Consider the following 18,716-nt stretch of genomic DNA (forward strand, 5'->3'; position numbering starts at 1 on the left):
TTTGATCAGGCAACAAATTCTCTAGGAGAAAGCACAATTCCACTAGCTGTTCTTCCAGTTATGTGCTTGCTGTCCTATTAATGCACTGTTCGCAATAATATCTGGTGGGATAGGCCTAGATGGGCATGAACCTACTTCTTCCCCTGCTGTGTCTGTATAAAAAGTACTGTAAAACCTCCATACACTTCCCTACCGGAGACTGAACTTGCTCAACCACATCTTCCTCAACTTCCTCCTGCGTTTCCGGTTTAGGTGAGAATGCCTGCCATGTCACCTCTTGCTCTAGAGCTTTTTCTTGAGAAAATCGTGGAACTCTCTTCCTACACAGTAGGGCAGGCATGTCAGCTTCGAATTGCCATTTTTTCTTTGAAACAAGAAATTTGTTTGACGTCTATCTCAGTTTGCTTCTTCATCGTCAAGTTGTTTTTTGCCGAAAGTTCTTTATCCCTCCCATGCTCTTGGTCAGATTTCAGCCTTGCGGCTAGCTCACAGAGTTTGCCTTCAACAGTCCCTTTGCTAGGATCTGTGGAGCCCTTTTGACTTTAGCATGCCTTCTGGCATCGAAGATGGTTTAGTGTGTCTCTAGTCTGAGGCCTCTGACTAGGCCGCTGTGTGTCCTGGTAGAATTAACTGGTGTTTCTTCATTTTAACTTTCAGCATCTTCTTGGATGTTTTAGCTCTTTGAGCCTCTACGAACTTCTAGTGTTGGGATCTTCTGTTAGGGCATCCTCTGCGTCTTCATATGTACCTTTGACGTCACTGACACCCCAAGTCCTGTAAAGAATCCTGCTTCAGCTGGGAAAAGCCATGGTGTACTGCACCCGCCTCTTGTTTTCTCTTGACCTGATGGTGTTGGGTGTCAATTCTGCACAAGTCATGCACCCTTGTGTAGACGGACTACAGGTGTTGTGAGAAAAATAGAAAGAGAAAAAGACTAAGACAATTCCAGACCCTTTCACTAGTTGGTGGAATAATGCAAATCATGTAAATCAAGAAAAAATTCACACTACAAAACTTAAGTTTACAGCCCACATATCTAGAACAATCCCCCCCCCATAAAAATCTCTCTCTCTCTCTCTATATCTATATATATGATTAGCAAGTCGACTCGGATATGTTTCCAAAAATACAACAGCGGACCCAAATTTTGAAAGGTGCAATTTTATTCGTGCATAGAACCCCGCACCTCAGCCATGACGCGTTTCGGGCCTCCTTGGCCCTTGATCACATGTATATATATATATCCGCAATGTGGTCTATAGGCAGGATCGCTCAACAGCGGGTGCAGGAGTTGGGACAGACCAGTGGCCAGGATACATTTTTGAACAAAGGACGCCGCACACAGCAACTTCGATTTTACAATTTACTCAGTGCCCAGTCTGACACACCAACGCGTTTCAGCCTTGCGGCCTTACTCACGGTAGGTGGCACTACTTTTTTGCAACTGTTTATACTCTTTCCTGTTTTAATCACTCCCATGAATTCTGGGACATGTAGTTTCAAAATTATTTACACAGATCACCTATGACAGACATCCTTTTTTTTTTTTAAGTAAAATAACACTTATGTGCTTTGCTATTCACAGTTTTTAAAAAGAAAACATGAATTGTCAAGTGGAAAAATTCGATGTTATATCACTTTTCCTAAATATGTATAACGGAAAATGAAGGGTCTCAGTATATTTCTGAAGTGTGTAAATATACATCGGGCCTTGTTTCTCTATAATACATGACTTCGTTAATTTGATCCTAAAACAATAATAAATAATAAATGTTTGGGCAGTCTGGGTATAGTACCCTACCCGATAGACCATTTTCCATTTACATTTCTTAACATAAGTTTACTTTGGACAATGTTGTTTCAAACAAGGTGGCATTGTTCTATTCTCGATGGACAAAGTTCTTCATCAAAGTTCATGCCTCTCGGGCTTTTTGTCCGTAGTCGTATTATATATTTAGATTTATATTGGCGCAGTTTCTTTTTCTGATTGCCCATTCTTTCATGTTGTTCTACAGTGTCTATTGCAAAATAATTCATGTTACGCCAATCTCCACCTTGACATGATAACAGGTGTTTCGCTGTTGCATACGATAGATCTTGATTTTTTACTGCCATAATATGTTCCAAGATTCGCTTTTTTTAACATGCAAATGGTACTGCCTATATAGAGCATTCCACAGTTGCATTGAATGGCGTATACCACAAACTTTGTTGAACATGTGGTTCTTTGATTGATTTGAATCAGTCTCCCCTCCGGATCTCTTATGTTTCTTTTCTTTACACCAATCTTGCACGCTTTACAGACATTACACTTTGTAAAGCCATTCTGTTGTTTTTCTAGCCAACTTTGTGTTTTTGTTTTTTGGCTAAAATGGCTTTGGACTAGTATGTCCTTAATAGAAGGTGCTTTTCTGAATGTAATTTGTGGAATTGTGCCGATGAGTTTAGCCATATCTTGGTCTTGTTTTAAAAGGGGCCAGTATTTTTGCACACTTTGGCGTATTTTGTGGGATTCCTTGCTATATGATAGAATCAGTCTTGGAATTTGTTGATCGTTTTCATGGTCAGCTTCATTTGATTGTTTAGGTTTTCTAATCAAGATCTCAGTTTGTGTCCGATTTTCAATTTTGTTCATGCTGGTTTGTAATTCTCTTTCATGGTATCCTCTTCTTCTCAATCTGTTTGCACTGTTCTCAATTTCTTTTTTGGCATTCTCATCTTGAGAGCAGTTCCGTTTCATCCTTATAAATTCACCGTAAGGAATGCTTCTGATTATTGAATGTGGATGAAAGCTTTCAGCAAGTAAGATGCTGTTGGTGGCTGTTTTCTTCCTATATAGTGTCGTTTGTATTTGGACTTGATAAATATATACACAGATGTCAAGAAAGTCTATTTTATGATGGCTGAGACTGTAGTTAAAGGACAGTCCAAATTAATTCTGATTTAATGAATCAAAGTATTTGACGAATTCCTCTTTGCTTCCATTCCAGATTAGAACAAGCATTTACAATGCAATGGTCTCTGCATTGTTAAAGTTAGAGCTATTGGCATTGCTCATGACATTATTTTTTTGTTTTTAAAACATAAATAAATGGCATTGTCATTTACAATGCCAATAGCTTAATCGCTCGCAAATGCGAGACCTGTTGCATTTGCACTTACACAGAGCCACCCACACAAAGCCACCCACCCAAACACAGAGCCACCCACACACAAACACACCGAGCCACCCACCCACACACCGAGCCACCCACCCACACACCGAGCCACCCACCCACACACCGAGCCACCCACCCACACACAGAGCCACCCACCCACACACAGAGCCACCCACCCACACACAGAGCCACCCACACACACACAGAGCCACCCACACACACACAGAGCCACCCACACACACACACAGAGCCACCCACACACACACACACAGAGCCACCCACACACACACACACACAGCCACCCACACACACACACACAGAGCCATCCACACACACACAGAGCCATACACACACACACAGAGCCATCCACACACACACAGAGCCATCCACACACACACAGAGCCATCCACACACACACAGAGCCATCCACACACACACAGAGCCATCCACACACACACACACACACACAGAGCCACACACACACACAGAGCCACCTACACACACAGAACCACCTACAAAAAAGCTACCCACAGAGCCAGCCACCCACAGAGCCAGCCACCCACAGAGCCAGAGCCACCCACACAGACACAGCCACCCACACAGACAGAGCCACCCACACAGACAGAGCCACCCACACAGACAGAGCCACCCACACAGACAGAGCCACCCACACAGACAGAGCCACCCACACAGACAGAGCCACCCACACAGACAGAGCCACCCACACAGACAGAGCCACCCACACAGACAGAGCCACCCACACAGACAGAGCCACCCACACAGCCACCCACACACACAGCCACCCACACATACAGCCACCCACACACACAGCCACCCACACACACAGCCACCCACAGCCACCTACAAAAAAAGCTACCCACAGAGCCACCCACAGACAGAGCCACCCACACACAGACAGAGACCGCACACACAGACAGAGCCACCCACACACACAGCCACCAACACACACACACAGAGCACACACACACACACACACAGAGGCACCCCCCCACACACACCCCCCCACACAGAGCCACACACCCACACACACACACACACACACAGAGAGCCACACACACACACACACAGAGCCACCCACACACACAGAGCCACACACACATACAAGCGAGTGGAGGGGGTGTTAAGGTTGGCAGAGGGCACAGAAAGGACAGCGGTGACTGGCACCCACGCTCCAGGCGAGTGTGGCGGATGCCAGGGTTGGCAGAGGGCACAGAAAGGACAGGGGTGACTGGCACGATTGGTGGAGGGAGGATGCTAGGGTTGGAAGAGGGCACAGATGACATTAAGGGGATGTACGTGTGCGGCTGGGTATGTGGGACTCGGCCTGGTGACTGCCAGCGGCCAGCCCCCTCCGGCCTCCCTCATGCCAGTTGGCAGGCACACACTCTCCTTCCGTCCTCCCCCCACGGCGGCGCCCCCAGCGGTGACAGTGTTAACGCACAAAGGCCAGAAGGAAAGGCCTGGAAAGCCGAGCCCCGGCGTGTCGCAGCCCAGAGGGCCCTGCTTTATTTATAACCACGGGAACATTTGAAATAGGTGTGCACGCTGCTTCCTCGCACCCCCGCCTGGTGCTGCGCTCCATACCGCAGCACTGGACCCAAAACAACAAACACCAGCAGAGCTGTAGCAGTCCGCGGGCACACCTATGCACGAGTTCTGGCACCGCATGCACACCTATGCACAAGTACCAGCACAGCGTGCACACCTCTGCACAAGTACCAGCACAGCGTGCACACCTATGCACGAGTAGGGGCACCGCGTGCACTGTAGGAGCCCGCGTGCACTGTAGGAGCCCACATGCACACCTCTGGGGACTTCACCCGTGGACTTCCTGCCTCGAGGTAAGGAAGGCTTGGTAAATCTACAATAAAGTTTTAAGGTGGCAGCGCGTTGCACATTTTAAGACCCTCACCTGCACGTTTCGGAACCTCCTCAAGTTACTTGTGGCTGAGACGAGCGACACTGCACACTGATTGAAGCAACACGTGGGGCGCCTTGAAGTTACGATTCTGCTTTCTAGGCGCTTCAGGGCTTTACATGCTGTTTCCCCGACTAGCTGCTGGTACAATGCCTTGCGTAAGGGTATCAGAGATTTTAGATTCCCCACAAAATTAAAATGGCTTTCCTTAGATTAATAAAGTGCATAATATTAGAGCGAGACTATAGGAAGCGAATGTGAAGGGGGTTTGATTCAAAGTCATTTGCGCATGTATATCTAACTATCTGACCACTAAAAAGGCAACTTTCAAGACAGAAGGACCGACTCAGATAAAAGCGATCTCATGCCACGCCACGTCTATCACTAAATGCTCCTTAACGAGTGATCACGCGAGGGACACTGGTCTGCTCACGCTGCCTGCACGCGCCAGTCGGCCCTCTGATTGGTTAAAAAGGAACACCAATCAGAGAACAGACTTGCGCGTGCAGGCAGCATGATGAGGGGCGTGCTTTCTACCGATGACGTCAGGTAGAGAAAGAACAGCAAAACACACCCCTCTATCCCAAAAAGATGGGGCTTGAACGGAGTGACGCCCCTCTCCTCCAATGGCTGGCCTCAGTTTAAGAAGCCAGCCAATGGAGAAGAGGGGCGGGTTCAAGTCCCTTATACTGTAAACATAAAATCTCGGCTGCGCGACACTGCTGCGCAGTGTACGCTAGGCCGAGACCGAAAAAGGTAGTCTATGTATCTTGTCCATAGTACGATTTTGTCCAAAATTTCGCCATGTCCTGGGCCCCACGCTATCTCCTTCTCCCACCATCCCATGGTCAAATTGGCGCAGTGGGGGTAGAAGGACATGCCCATGGCACAGCCACACAGTTGGTGATAAATTTCATGATTAAAGAAGAAAATGTTATTATTGAGGCTCATTTGAATCATGGTGAGTAGCATGGCAGAATGTTCTAGTTCATTTATATTCCTTTATCTTAAAAAATATGCTCATGCATTTAAGCCCACTGAGTGTGCGATGGACGTGTATAAAGAAACCACGTTGATTGTGATTAGTAGGTAGGATGGGTTCCATGATATATTTGAAAGAACACGAAGGAAATCTCCTGTGTCTTGAATGTACGAATTTAAATCCCTGACCATAGGTGCCAAATAATGATCAATATAGGATGAAATGTTTTCATAGGTTGAATCACATGAGGATACAATTGGTCTCCCGGGAGGGTTTATCATTGTTTTGTGCACATTTGGCAAAAAATAAATTGTTGGAATAGTAGGATTCTCCTTAAATAAAAATTGACGTTCCTCAGTGTTTAGTAGTTTATGTTCATGCCATTCATCCACGTTTTTCCGAATTACATCGATCATTTTGTGTATTGGATTTGTTGATAGTTTCCTGTATTTACTGGAATCGAGGATTTGACGATATGCCTCTCTTTTGTAGTCATCCAATATTGCCGCCCTTGTCTGGGGGCAGATTTTCTCTTGTTTGGCAGGCAGGCAGGCAGGCAGGCAGACAGACACACACTTTAAACAAGCATTGGCATAGCCAATAGGTCTCGCCTTTAGGTCTATATAAGTGTTTAGCCACGCTGCAGATTAACCTGGGTGCTACAACATCTATGGTTACTTAATGAGCAGCACATTCCAGTGTGTGGCCTATCCCTGACCACTCTAAGAGCACCCTATGACTAATGCATTGTTTACAGTCTGTTTGGCCGTACTGAACAGAACAGATATAGAGAAAAGATATCAAAAAGTAAGTACTGTCAAATTCACTCTCATTTAACAAATGCAGCTTGTATTACACAACTGCCTGGAAGCTGATGCTATACGTTACTGTTACGATATAACCACTAACATACAAGCTCCGTATAGTCCCATCACCACCACTCTTCAGAAGATGTAAATGCTTAAAATAGCTCTACCATTCACGGATCCACAAGGGTGCCATGTGCCTTACTGCAAGCAAGGAATTCCCTCCCCTCCATCATCTGGCGTGGCCGAGAGTAAAACACTACTTTAACTGTAGTAGAGGGGGCCCTCACACTGCTAGGCCTGGTGCCACTGTACCTGTTGCACTGTGGATAACTACAAAACAGTGCATTTATAGTCCCGGACTGCGCAAGGACAGCCCCTAAGAGCACTGTGCGGATTCGCAAATTGCACAGAAAGAACAGCTTCAACATGCCTCATATAAATCGATAACGTCTACAAACGAACACCTTAGAATGAAAACGGCAGTGAAGACAAGCATTGCCCATGGAGCAACTGCCTGGCGCTTCCCTTACGCATGGATCGATGGTACCATTGACTCTTGAACCAGGGGTGGCCCCCGAAGCCACAGTAAGTCTTTATTAGGAACAGTAGGTTTGTTCTCAAAACAGCTTAAGCTGTCTATAGGTGTGACGGATAAAGGGGGCTCACGTTTTTAGACCAAACATCTTGGTCTCAGAGACTGCTAGAAATAAATGAAGTAAACGACTAATGCAGCACAGTACAAAGCAAGAATGCATTTAAGACAAGAAAAGGGTCCCAAACTGAATAATAAGAACAGAAGAGGCCAAACTGGGTGATTTAATAAGAACAGGAAAAGGCATTGGGGTAAGACCCAAGATTTGGTGGCGGAGTCCCCAGAAAAGTAGAGCAGGATAGAATTAACACTTCCTGCCTGCTTCTCTAAAAGCATCAAAGAGGCATGCAGGCAGATTAAAACTGGTTATTTAAGTGCTGCTCAAAGCCCAGCTGAGGCGTTCCTGAAACATGCATGGCCGACACAGAGTAAAAATAGGTACAGACACCCCTGCTTCTAACTATAGCCAAGTCCAAGAACGCTTCTTTTAAGGGCAGTCACTAAATACCTGCATTTTATGCATGGTTTTCCGGTTGCCTGCTCTCTACATTGTACTCAGATTACCCACTTCTAATGCCTTTCTGTGAAATAGCATGTTCTGCCAGTCAGATATATGCTTAGTTAATATGAGTGTCAGTTTATTGCTAGACTCTGTGATATTGTCCTACCCAAATGTTTCCACTTTACATAAGAAGCAGATATCATACTGAGAACTGATATGTTGAAATAAAATGGAGAACGAGTATTGGCAATGCCAACCGGTCTGGCTGTAAAGGACTGTTGTATGATAAGGTGAAGCATTACAAGTAAAGAGCTTGGGCATGGATATTTGTGTGAAGCTAAGGAATGCAGAATAACTTTGGTGTAGGTTACATGGTCAGGTGACAGTTGCACGATCAAGCCAGACCTAAAAACCCATTTTGGTCAATGGCCCACAGACAGAGCGCTGCTTAAGGGCTGGTGGTTCGTACCGGCCCTGCTGTTTGTCAGATGCCATCAGTGGGTATGAGGTTAGCTGTGGAATGTGTGCAGCCACTGAAAGGGTGTATGGTTGCAGGGCGTGATCAAATTATGTGGGTACATGAGTTATGGTTCTGAGTAAGTATCTCATACACGTACAAATGAGATTGCCTGAGGCACTCGGGTCCGCTTCAAACACACGACCTCGGCAACCACCACAACGAAAGCACACAGACAAGTGTGTCTTAAACAACAGTGGAAGTAGTTTGTGTCGTGGTAATCAGCACCCCCCTCAATCTTCATAGTTATACCTCTAGTGTGAGAAATCACGCATTTCACGGCACATAAAGGGTGTTAAGGCCAGGTAGGTGATAGTGGGACAATCCGATGCTCGCTAATGGCAACCAGAATCTCACACGACCGGGAGGCAGGAGCGCCTTCCAGGAGATGCAGAAGCAGGAGTGTGTAGAGTCATCAAAAGTAAATCGCCAGGGCAGAAGGTGAAATCATGACCGGGCCGAAGGTGAAATCATGACCTGTCATAAAATGAGCAGAGTAGGATCAACAAGCGTGCAGCTGCTGAGAAAAAGAAAGGTGAAAACCTCCTATTGAGGTGTCGGCTCATACTGAAATTACCTTGAAAATGCAAATGATAGACAGAAGAATTAAAAAACAAGTGCAGTGAAAGCGGCCAGCGCGGCCAATCAATTCAATAATCAAGCGCGGTACCTAAAGTGCGTGAAAATATAAATAAAGTGAGCGCGGTGTCCTTAGCGACGCGCTCATTAAAGTAATTAAAACAAGCCTGAAAGACAGCTGCAAGTGATATTAGGAAAAAAAGAGCAAAAGAGAAAGCGAGAACAGTCTTCACTTTTCAAGCACTGCACTCGTGCTTGTGACGCACCCCTGCTCGTTCCCGCAAGGTGGATGCTACCACAAGCACAAGGGCAGTGCTTGGAAAAAGTGAAGACCTACGGCTAAAGGTCCTCCTAGAGCAGCACATGCGTGTTACCTAGGCGAGACCTAAAAACCAAAAGGTTACATGGACGTTATAGCTAGGTTCGGATTTCACTCGTACAAAAGCATAGCAATTCAGCAGTTATAGTTACCTGAGCTAACTATAACTTACACACCCACAATAAACTGCTTATGAACTCACATGTTAACATCTCTTGTAATTCAAGTTCATGAGTGTTAAGGATTAGGTTACTTACCCAGTAAGCATCTGTTCTTGGTATTTAGAGCTGTAGATTCACATGCTTTGCACACTCCTGCCATTTATTGTTGGGTCTGGATGTTTGCAATATGTTTTTCTTCGATGTCGTCTTTCCAGTCACAAGGTAAGGTGACTCCTCCTTTCGGTGATAGTGCGCATGGGCATCGACTCCATTGTTAGATAGTTTTCCCGCAAGAGGGTGAGAATAGAGTAAGTGAATGTAGTAAAGAGATGTCCATGCGTAGATAATGTAAATAATGAGACCTGTAACAACTATAGGTGCCCGGGGAGGTTGCATGTGAATCTACAGCTCTACATGCTAAGAACAGATGCTTCCTGGGTAAGTAACAATTCGTTCGAGGCATGTGTGCTGTAGATACACATGCAGTATTCTCCCAAAGCACTGGCTAACCAGTAGATGTTGCAGTTGTCTGAAAAAGTGTCTTTAGCACTGAATGCCCTACATTGGCTTGTTGACGTGCTAATACATCCACACAATAGTGTTTGGTAAATGTGTGTGGTGAATACCATGTTGCTGCCTTACAAATGTCAGCTATAGAAATGTTACCTAAAAAGGCCATAGATGGCCCTATATTGCGAGTGGAATGCGCTCTGGAGGTATAAAGTTCTTTTAGCTTTTGCGTAATAAGTTTGAATGCACCCAACAATCAATCTTGAAATGCCAGATTTAGAAATAGGAAAGCCTTTGTGAGGTGGTGTAAATGAAACAAAGTTACTTTGTTTTACAAATTTATTTTGTCCATTAGATATAATACAATAAAGCTCTTCTAACGTCCAGTGTGTGAAGGTCCCGTTCAGCTACTGAATCAGGTTGATTAAAGAACATAGGTAACTCAACTGATTGGTTAAGATGAAAAGCAGAAACTACTTTGGAAAGGAATCTGGGATTGGTGCGAAGGACTAACCATATCTTTATGGAGTTGAAAGAATGGTTCTCCTAAGGTTAATACCTGTAGCGCACCAACTCTCCTTAATGAAGTGATTGCAATGAGGAAGGCAATCCTCCATGAGAGAAACTGTAAAGGACACTTGTGTAGCGGTTCACAGGGTGGACCTAAAAGTCTATTAAGTACAATGTTAAGATTCCACACTGGTGCCGGAGGGATTCTTGGTGGTATTACTCTTTAAGCACTCGATAAAGGCTTGAATGACAAGAACTTTGAACAAAGACAAATGCTGTTTGCTTTGCAAATAACACATCTATTGCTGAAAGGTGCAATCAAATAGATGTGCAAGCTAGCCCACATTGCTGTAGGTGCAGAAGGTAACAGATAATGTTCTAAACAGAAGCATCTAGAGGAATAATTTTGTTGCTACAGTAGGCAACAAATTGTTTCATTTTGCTGCATATCAAGCTTTGGTGGAAAATTTAAATATCCAAACTCTGACTTCAGGAGCCAAATCGTTAAGTTGAGCTCTTTGGGATTTGGATGCTTGATTTCTCCATGGTTCTGAGTGAGAAGACTGGAGGTAGATGTAGCTTTTGATATGGAACTACTGACCGCTCTAACAGGGTGGGGAATCATGGTTGACTGGCCCATGTGGGAGCTACCAAAATCAGTGTGAGTGATGTTTGCCGAAGTTTCCAAACCAGAATTGGAAAGAGTGGGAGCAGCGGAAAAGCGTAGGCAAATATCCCTCACCAATTCATCCATAGTGCATTGCTTTTGGATAGAGGGTGTAGGAACCTGGAGGAGAACTTTTGGAATTGTGCGTGGTCTACTGTGGCGAACAGATCTTTTTGCAGGTATCACCATTGTTGAAAGTATGGAAGGAGAACTTGGGGATGAACTTCCCACTTGTGTATTTGCTGCCTCCTTCTGCTGAGGAGGTCGGCAATTTGATTGGTCACTCCTGGGAGGTGTTCTGCCAGAAGGTGAATTTTGTGATGGATTGCCCATTTTCAAATTGAGACGGGCGTGACCGTTGGAGAGAGAGTGTCCCTCCCTGTTTTTGTACATAGTATATTGCTGTCCTGTTGTCCGTGCGGGCTAGGACAACTTTGCTTGTGAGATGCGACTGAAAAGCTTTCTGCGCTAGAAATACTGATAGATGCTCTAGATAGTTGATGTGGAGACGTTTGTTTTTGTCGTCTCAGAGAACCTGAATTGTGTAATGATGGAGATGTGCACCCCAACCTGTGAGAGATGCGTCTGCTGTTAGCACGATTTGTGGAACAGGGTCGATGAAAGGCACTATTGCAATGCATGACACCATCATTCCCAGTAGCCGCATGAAAGTAGGTTTGGAACTGCAGCAACAGAGTTTGGATAATGCAAATTCTGGCTGCATTGGGGGAGGCGAGAGCCGTGTGAGTGTTGAGCGACTCCTAGATAAGTTTGTATCTGTGAAGACTGTAGGGGAGACTTTTGCATGTTGACCGTGAAACCCAAATGGTGGAGTAGGTGTAGCGTGGTCAGAGTGTTTTGTAGACATTTTTGATGTGTGCTGGCTTTGATGAGCCAGTCTTCTAGGTACTGGAAGACATGAATTTGTTGTCTCCGAGATGAGCTGCCACTACTGCAAGACATTTTGTAAACAGTCTGGGAGCAGTAATTACTCCAAATGGGAGTACTTTGAACGGCTAGTGTTTGCCTGCTATCACAAATCTGAGATATTTGCGATGAGCTGGATGAATGGGAATGTGAAAATATGCCTCGTTTAAGTCCCGTGTGGACATAAAATATCCTTGCTCTCGAAGTGGAAGGACCTGTTGAAGCGTTACCATATGGAAATTTTCTGACAGTATGGACTGTTTAACCGCATGCGTGCGGGCGGAATTCCGCTCGTACGCTGACTTTTTTAAAAGCGCACTTTACGTGACGAGCTGGGCTCGTCATGAGCGTGCGAGGAAGCTACCTCATGACGAGCCCAGCTCGTCATCAGCGTCGAAGGGGTTAACTCTCCGAGATTCAAAATCGGTCTTAAGGATCCGTCTTTTTTGGGATTAAAAAATAAAGAGAGTAAACCCCTGAACCTTAGTAGTGTAATGGAACTGGTTCCATGGCTCCTTTTTGTAAGAGAGATTGCACCTCTTGTTTGAGTAACTGTAAGTGGTCTGACGACAGTTTGTGAACGTGAGGTGGAATGTTTGTTGGATTGGAGGTAAGCTCCAGGCAATTATCATGTTGGATAAGGTCGATCACCCATTTGGCGGTTGTTATATGCCAAATGGGGAGAAACTTTTGAAGTCTTCCCCAACAAGTGTTAAGTGATGGGGGGGGGGGTCGGGGGGAGACGGACGGACATGCAAGCCACTAGATTGAGTTTGAGGGATGTTTGCCAAAGCCGCTGAACCACATAAAGAAGGAACAGATGAGGCGGAATAGTGCATGCATGTTTTCCCAAGGCTATGTTCGCACTTTATAAATAAATAAATGTCCTAACAGAGAAGCGATAATTATAAAGGGGTTGGGCAGAGGATAATAAAATGAACAAATGAAATGAGCATCTTTGAAAGAATTTAGAGGAATAAACTGCCAAATAGCGAGAAACAAAAGTACTCCATTGGAGTCTATCCTTAGGCATCAATTGTGACAAGACAATTAGCAACCTGTTCAGGGATACTTGTAAAATTAGTGAAAAAAATGAACTGCCCAACTAAAACTGCTGTGCATGTTCTACAGCAGTCTAGTCAGTCTTTGGAGCAGTAGCATTAAATTGCAAACAGGAAGGTTTATGCATAGGAAACCGATGGAGTACATTGCTCTTCCAACAATGTTTTTACGGTGATTAAACTGTCTGAAAAAAATGGTTAATTTGCCTTATATAGGCACACTTCTTTCACTTTAATCACTATTCTGCAGTACACAAATGTCAACAAAGTCCAGTTAAGCACACCCCGAAAAATTATATATTATATAAAAAACAGTAATTACAAAGTTTTAAAATTCAGGATAAAACCACAAGAGACCATATTTACCAGTGAGCCCAACTTTCTTACGACACATAAAACAGCGGTTTTTCTTTTTCATTTTAGGTTTGTCTGGAGACTTCTCCAACTCTTCTGAGGAATTCTGCGCACTCTCTGAAGCGGACGCTGCTCGGAAGAGAAAACACCTGATGAGTCACAAATGACCACAATAGCACTGCCCAGGAAATCGGGCAACATAAACCTGCACAGTTACTGTAGGAGCCATGGTTAATCAGGCATGCACTTACTCAAGCAGAAGAAAGGTTACAATATACAGGCACACCGTATTGGAAGAGCCAGAATGAACCGTTCATGTGCAAGATATCGAAGGAGACAAGATATAAAGATATAAAATGCCTACCCAAACTCTAATAGAAGCCAGTGAGCAGCATTCTGAACTCTGTATAGCTGGAGATTGGGTACACTGTCCATACTCCCACCGGCAGAAGCCAGAATAGCTAGTCAATGTTGGTACTTTAGCAGCAGCCCTCCTAAAGGAGCAGAGATTTACTGCGTGCGCACACACATGCACATTTTTGTTTAGCCACAAGAAGGTAAAAACACCTGCATGGCCACTTATAGCTCATGTAAATTACACATTATCAAGACCACCCATTCAAACGGAATCAAAGGACAAGTCCATAGCCCTAGGGCATTGTGCCCCAGAGGACACAAATACCCATGTACAGCAAGAGTCACAATGGATGTTTAAGAGGAGCAAATTGGAATTAGAAGCCCTTTTTTGATGGTATAACTGGAAATACTTTGTTTTCTCTGAGTTTTGCTTCCCCTGCTTGCCTTCCACAACAGGCAAGACAGGGCACACAAATATGTTCTGTCTCTGGTTTATATCCAGCTGCAAAAATTAAGGAAACAGAACAAAATATACCTCACAGCATTTTAAGACCAAAGTATGGGGAGGAACTGGTTGCAATATGCAGGACAATTCTTGAATTCTATGCCACAGTCCAGGGTTCGATCACAAACACTACAAACTCTTCATAGTGGTTGTAAATTGTGCTTACAGAAATTCGCAACAGTTCTCGTTTCTTGAAAAAGCAGTGTACTCTTTATAAACATTTTTTGGAGGAGACAAGGATGGAAGGCGCAGAATAAAAACATCATAGGCTCAATAAAAGTGTATAGTACTAAGTAATAAGAATTTCTCAGATACGTTGGGGTACAATGAAGCAAACCTTTGCAGGACTCTGCTAAAATGCGATTAACAAACTGCCTATTGTATAGCACCTTGCCAAATAAGCATGCATGTACTCTTGGAGACACTGTCTTGGTCTGGTACGAGACATTCATCTTTTACTACATAGGCCAACCCAGTAGTAGAGCATTTGTGTTCCTACAGTACCAGAAACAACACATGGTCCAATACTGCGTAACACAAAAATGCACACCCCCAGCATGGTTTAACAGCAAAAATTAACTATCACCCTCCAGATGTAACCCTATGGATGAAGAACCCCAGCTTGTAATTCCCTATTGTTCTGCCTGTATTCCCCTCCTCTGAACGACCACCTAAAACACTTTTATCTTCTTTGGTGTGGGTAAACCCAAACCGTGAAGTCAAATAGTCAGTTGAGTCAAGCTTTTAAGTTCAGTGGACAAAACAAGTTCAGTGGGTGCCACTTTACCATCTGAAAATCTTGAAATACATTGGCCCATTTGATACGATTTTCTGTATTATGCAGCTGGTGAGGTTCAATCTCATACCACAGCCTAAAGTAAGCAATGGTGGTTCGACTTCTTTATCCCAGGAGAAACAAATGTCAAAAGAGTAAATTGTAATCCAAGGGTAGTGCATTAGTATTGGCGATCCTGTGCAACAGTGGTAAACAGTAATATATAGATGATGCCCAGTAACCGCTGATTGCACAAGACACCAAAAAAAAAAACATGTCGATTGACACCAGGGTAAACAGATCGAATCAAAGGGACCAAGCACTGCTGAACAAAGCATGAAATGACGTACGTGAATTAAAAGAAAAAACTCAAACTGCGAAACTACACTGCAGTAAACCAAATCATGGAAAACCAACGGGTAAGGAGATACATTTTTAAGGAAATACAAATAAATCGAAAATGAAAGGAAACATTTTAAAGGAAATGTCATTTTAAGGAAACATCCAAAATCGCATTGAGAACAAAGTTTAGGGGTAGCAAGGGTTTTTTTTTTTGGGATGGTTTCTGTTTGGGGTGATGAGGGTTTTTTTGGGCAGTCAGGGAAGGGTGGAGTTCAGGGTGTGTAATGGGTATTTTAGGGAACAGGAATAGGTGGAGTTTAGGGGTAGCGATGAATTTTTAGGGGGATTAATTGTTGGGGTTTAGGTAGTTGGGATTGATGGCACATCTCATTCGGGGCAAAAAAAATATAGACATAACAAATACACAACATATACACATAATACAACAAATACGCAATAATATACACATTAACAAATATACACATGTAAAGAAAAAAATCACTTGCCTTACACTGCCACTCCACATTCTGCAGTACATCCTCGTTGTTCTGCAGCATGTCCTCCGAGCGTGAAGTGTACAGCCAACTCTCTCATCCAATAAAGAGGCTGTTCTAAAGTGTCTTGATTGGCTGAAGCGAGCTGGCTCAACACTCCAAAAGGCACTGTAAGCCTGTGCCTGCTTTCCAACCCAGCTGGGTTGGAGACGTTTAAATTGTGCGTGCCGGCTTGGCCGTAGCAAAGTAGCTAGCTAAACCGACATTCGCAATACAAGCTTAAGTGGTCAATCCTCACTGTTGCCAATCATCGGCAGCAGTAAAGCACAGACTCCGCCCTCGTGCTCAGTTTGCTGGCCGAAAGAGTCAAAAATAAAATGGTAATGAAATCATTTTATTTTTATGGTTTTCTGCCCAGCAGTGTTTGGGAGGTGGAATCCTCTGCTCCCATGGAGGAACCACAGCTGGGTTAGGGGTGGTTGGGGTTTTTAAGGTTCAGTGAAAGGTAAGGGTTTGAGATGATGAAAGGTTTTTAGTTACAGTGATGAGGGACTTTAATGGTTCAGGGAAGGGTGGAGTTTAGGCATGGTGAGAGTCTTTAGGGAGCTGGGATGCTATTTTGGGGTTGTGGCATGGCCATGGATGGGTGGGTGGGAGCCACCTATCTCGTGATACTTCGAAGACTCTTCCAGGACAACAATGTGCAATCATCCGGACCCAACACTAGGCGGCGATCTATGTTATAGATATGAATTCAGCAGCCCACATGCCTCGAACAGATATTAATCTGCACTAATGTCCCCTTAAGTAAAGCCCTGATATAACTACCTCTGACAAAAAATTTCTGGAAGGTAAGACCTACAAACACGGCATTTACACCTTAAAAAAATGCACAAGTCAATTTAAAAAAAGGACATTCTATGAATTGGTTTCTACGAAATGGTAAAAGCCATTCATCCTTCAAATTTCCATTAAACATTTTAAGTGAAACGGTTTCTCAGAATGGTATTCCATTAAATTTTTCCATGAAATCACTTACAACCCGCATGAACACCAAGAGGCTACTGTCAAAACTCTTCAGAGGCAATACGGAGAGGCTCCCACAAAGGACATTGTACCGCATGATCTCGAAGAACAGTGGGCCATGCCAAGGAGTACCGGAGAACTGAAAACATTCTGGGACAGTGCTCAGAAACAAGAGAAGGTATTACGCATCCCACAGCAAATAATGTGGAGAACCACTTTTACCCAAAAAAGGTTGAAACTTTATCAAGAGCTAGTAGAGGAGGTACAATCCAGACAACCAGCAGAAATGATAAATTCCAAGACATATTTAGAATTTGTGAAAGTAAAAAATAAAATAAAAATGTGTGACCACTCATAAGACCGACAGTAAAAGCAGAAAACAGAATTTTGGTAAAATCTGGCAGTACAACACCAAGCATAAAAAAAGCTAACAACCAGAGTTCAGCTTTAGACAAACAGAATAAATCAAATCCAGGATCTCCCCAGACCATTCACAATGATAAGGGATAAAGGCAGAGTCTGGGGAGTTAATAGAGAAGAACACGATTTTTCCTAAAGGGAACCAAGTTACCTACAGCAATGGGTTTCAAACCAGAACCTTCAGACCAATTACGAGATAATATCACAAAAACTACCATCCACCCGCTCCAAAACCCAGGAAGCAAGGAAACGTTATTTTGTACACAAAAGTATATTCATTGAAAACTTCAGATCTTGAAGACTGACACTTAAACCAATATCTCAATCGTTAAACATTATTGAAGGTGTTCAATGCATCTACCTCTCCATTCTGCTTCTGCTCTAGTTGAACACAATAAGAAATATAATATATTGTTATTGAGCAGCTGTTGTATAGAGATGTAAAATAGATAAGAACAACAACATCCCCTCCAGCAGTGTTGTCCTTAAGATTTGAACAACTTTCCCTTTCAGCAAAAGGAAGGATACGAGGTATAAAATGATAATGTAGAGCATCAGCTGGTTGGTTCGGAGGTCTTCGTCAAGTCAGTTTAGTGGGACCGACAATGCACTTTGAAGCAACGCTGCGATACATCACCATAAGGATTTCCAGTACTAGATGGTGAAATCTAGAACCCTTTAAGAAGTCAAACTTCTGAGTCCACCAACAAAGACACTTAAAAATCAATCCTCTCCGATTAGGGTCCTAGGCATGATTTCAATGAAGAAGACGTATCTGTAGCGTTTTAAATGGTAAACTGTCCCAAAGGGACATGGATGCACAAGTTCATTAAGCAAAAGGCACTATTTTGATGGAGCAGGCCAAGTACTGTGGTGTTCTCCAGTGCCAGAACTCTTGCAGATATTGAAAAATCTAGGGTCACAGAACAGTCAGCATAATTTCCTGGGATGGTATTACCTGGAATTTCTCCGATCAAAATCCCTGTACTGTCAACTAGGAAAATGCTTTCAACAAGTCTCCATAGAACGAGCTCTAAACAGCCAATAACATATGCAAGGCAAAGGGTTAATTCGGGAGAAGGAGAGGAGTTGCCACAGCTGAAAAGTCTCACTGTAAATACTCTAGCAGTGTAAGCCTATTGATAAGTAAGCATCTCTACATATAGTGATCACTTTCAGGGGCAAATAGTAAGTAGTGATGAAGTACTTC

At 43.8% G+C, this 18,716-nt stretch overlaps 1 protein-coding gene across 5 annotated transcripts in view; it reads right to left on the reverse strand.

Moving 5' to 3' along the window:
• Positions 1 to 18,716, reverse strand: part of ZFAND6 (zinc finger AN1-type containing 6) — a 126,173-nt gene that overhangs the window by 26,499 nt on the left and 80,958 nt on the right. For all 5 annotated transcript variants that reach the window (XM_078682936.1, XM_078682939.1, XM_078682938.1 and 2 more), the window contains one exon: positions 13,600 to 13,716. In XM_078682936.1, the coding sequence (XP_078539062.1) occupies positions 13,600 to 13,716 (117 nt within the window). The remainder of the gene's footprint in view (positions 1 to 13,599; positions 13,717 to 18,716) is intronic.

Source organism: Lissotriton helveticus, chromosome 3_1 (genome assembly GCF_964261635.1).
Source record: "Lissotriton helveticus chromosome 3_1, aLisHel1.1, whole genome shotgun sequence".
Classification (NCBI taxonomy): domain Eukaryota; kingdom Metazoa; phylum Chordata; class Amphibia; order Caudata; family Salamandridae; genus Lissotriton; species Lissotriton helveticus.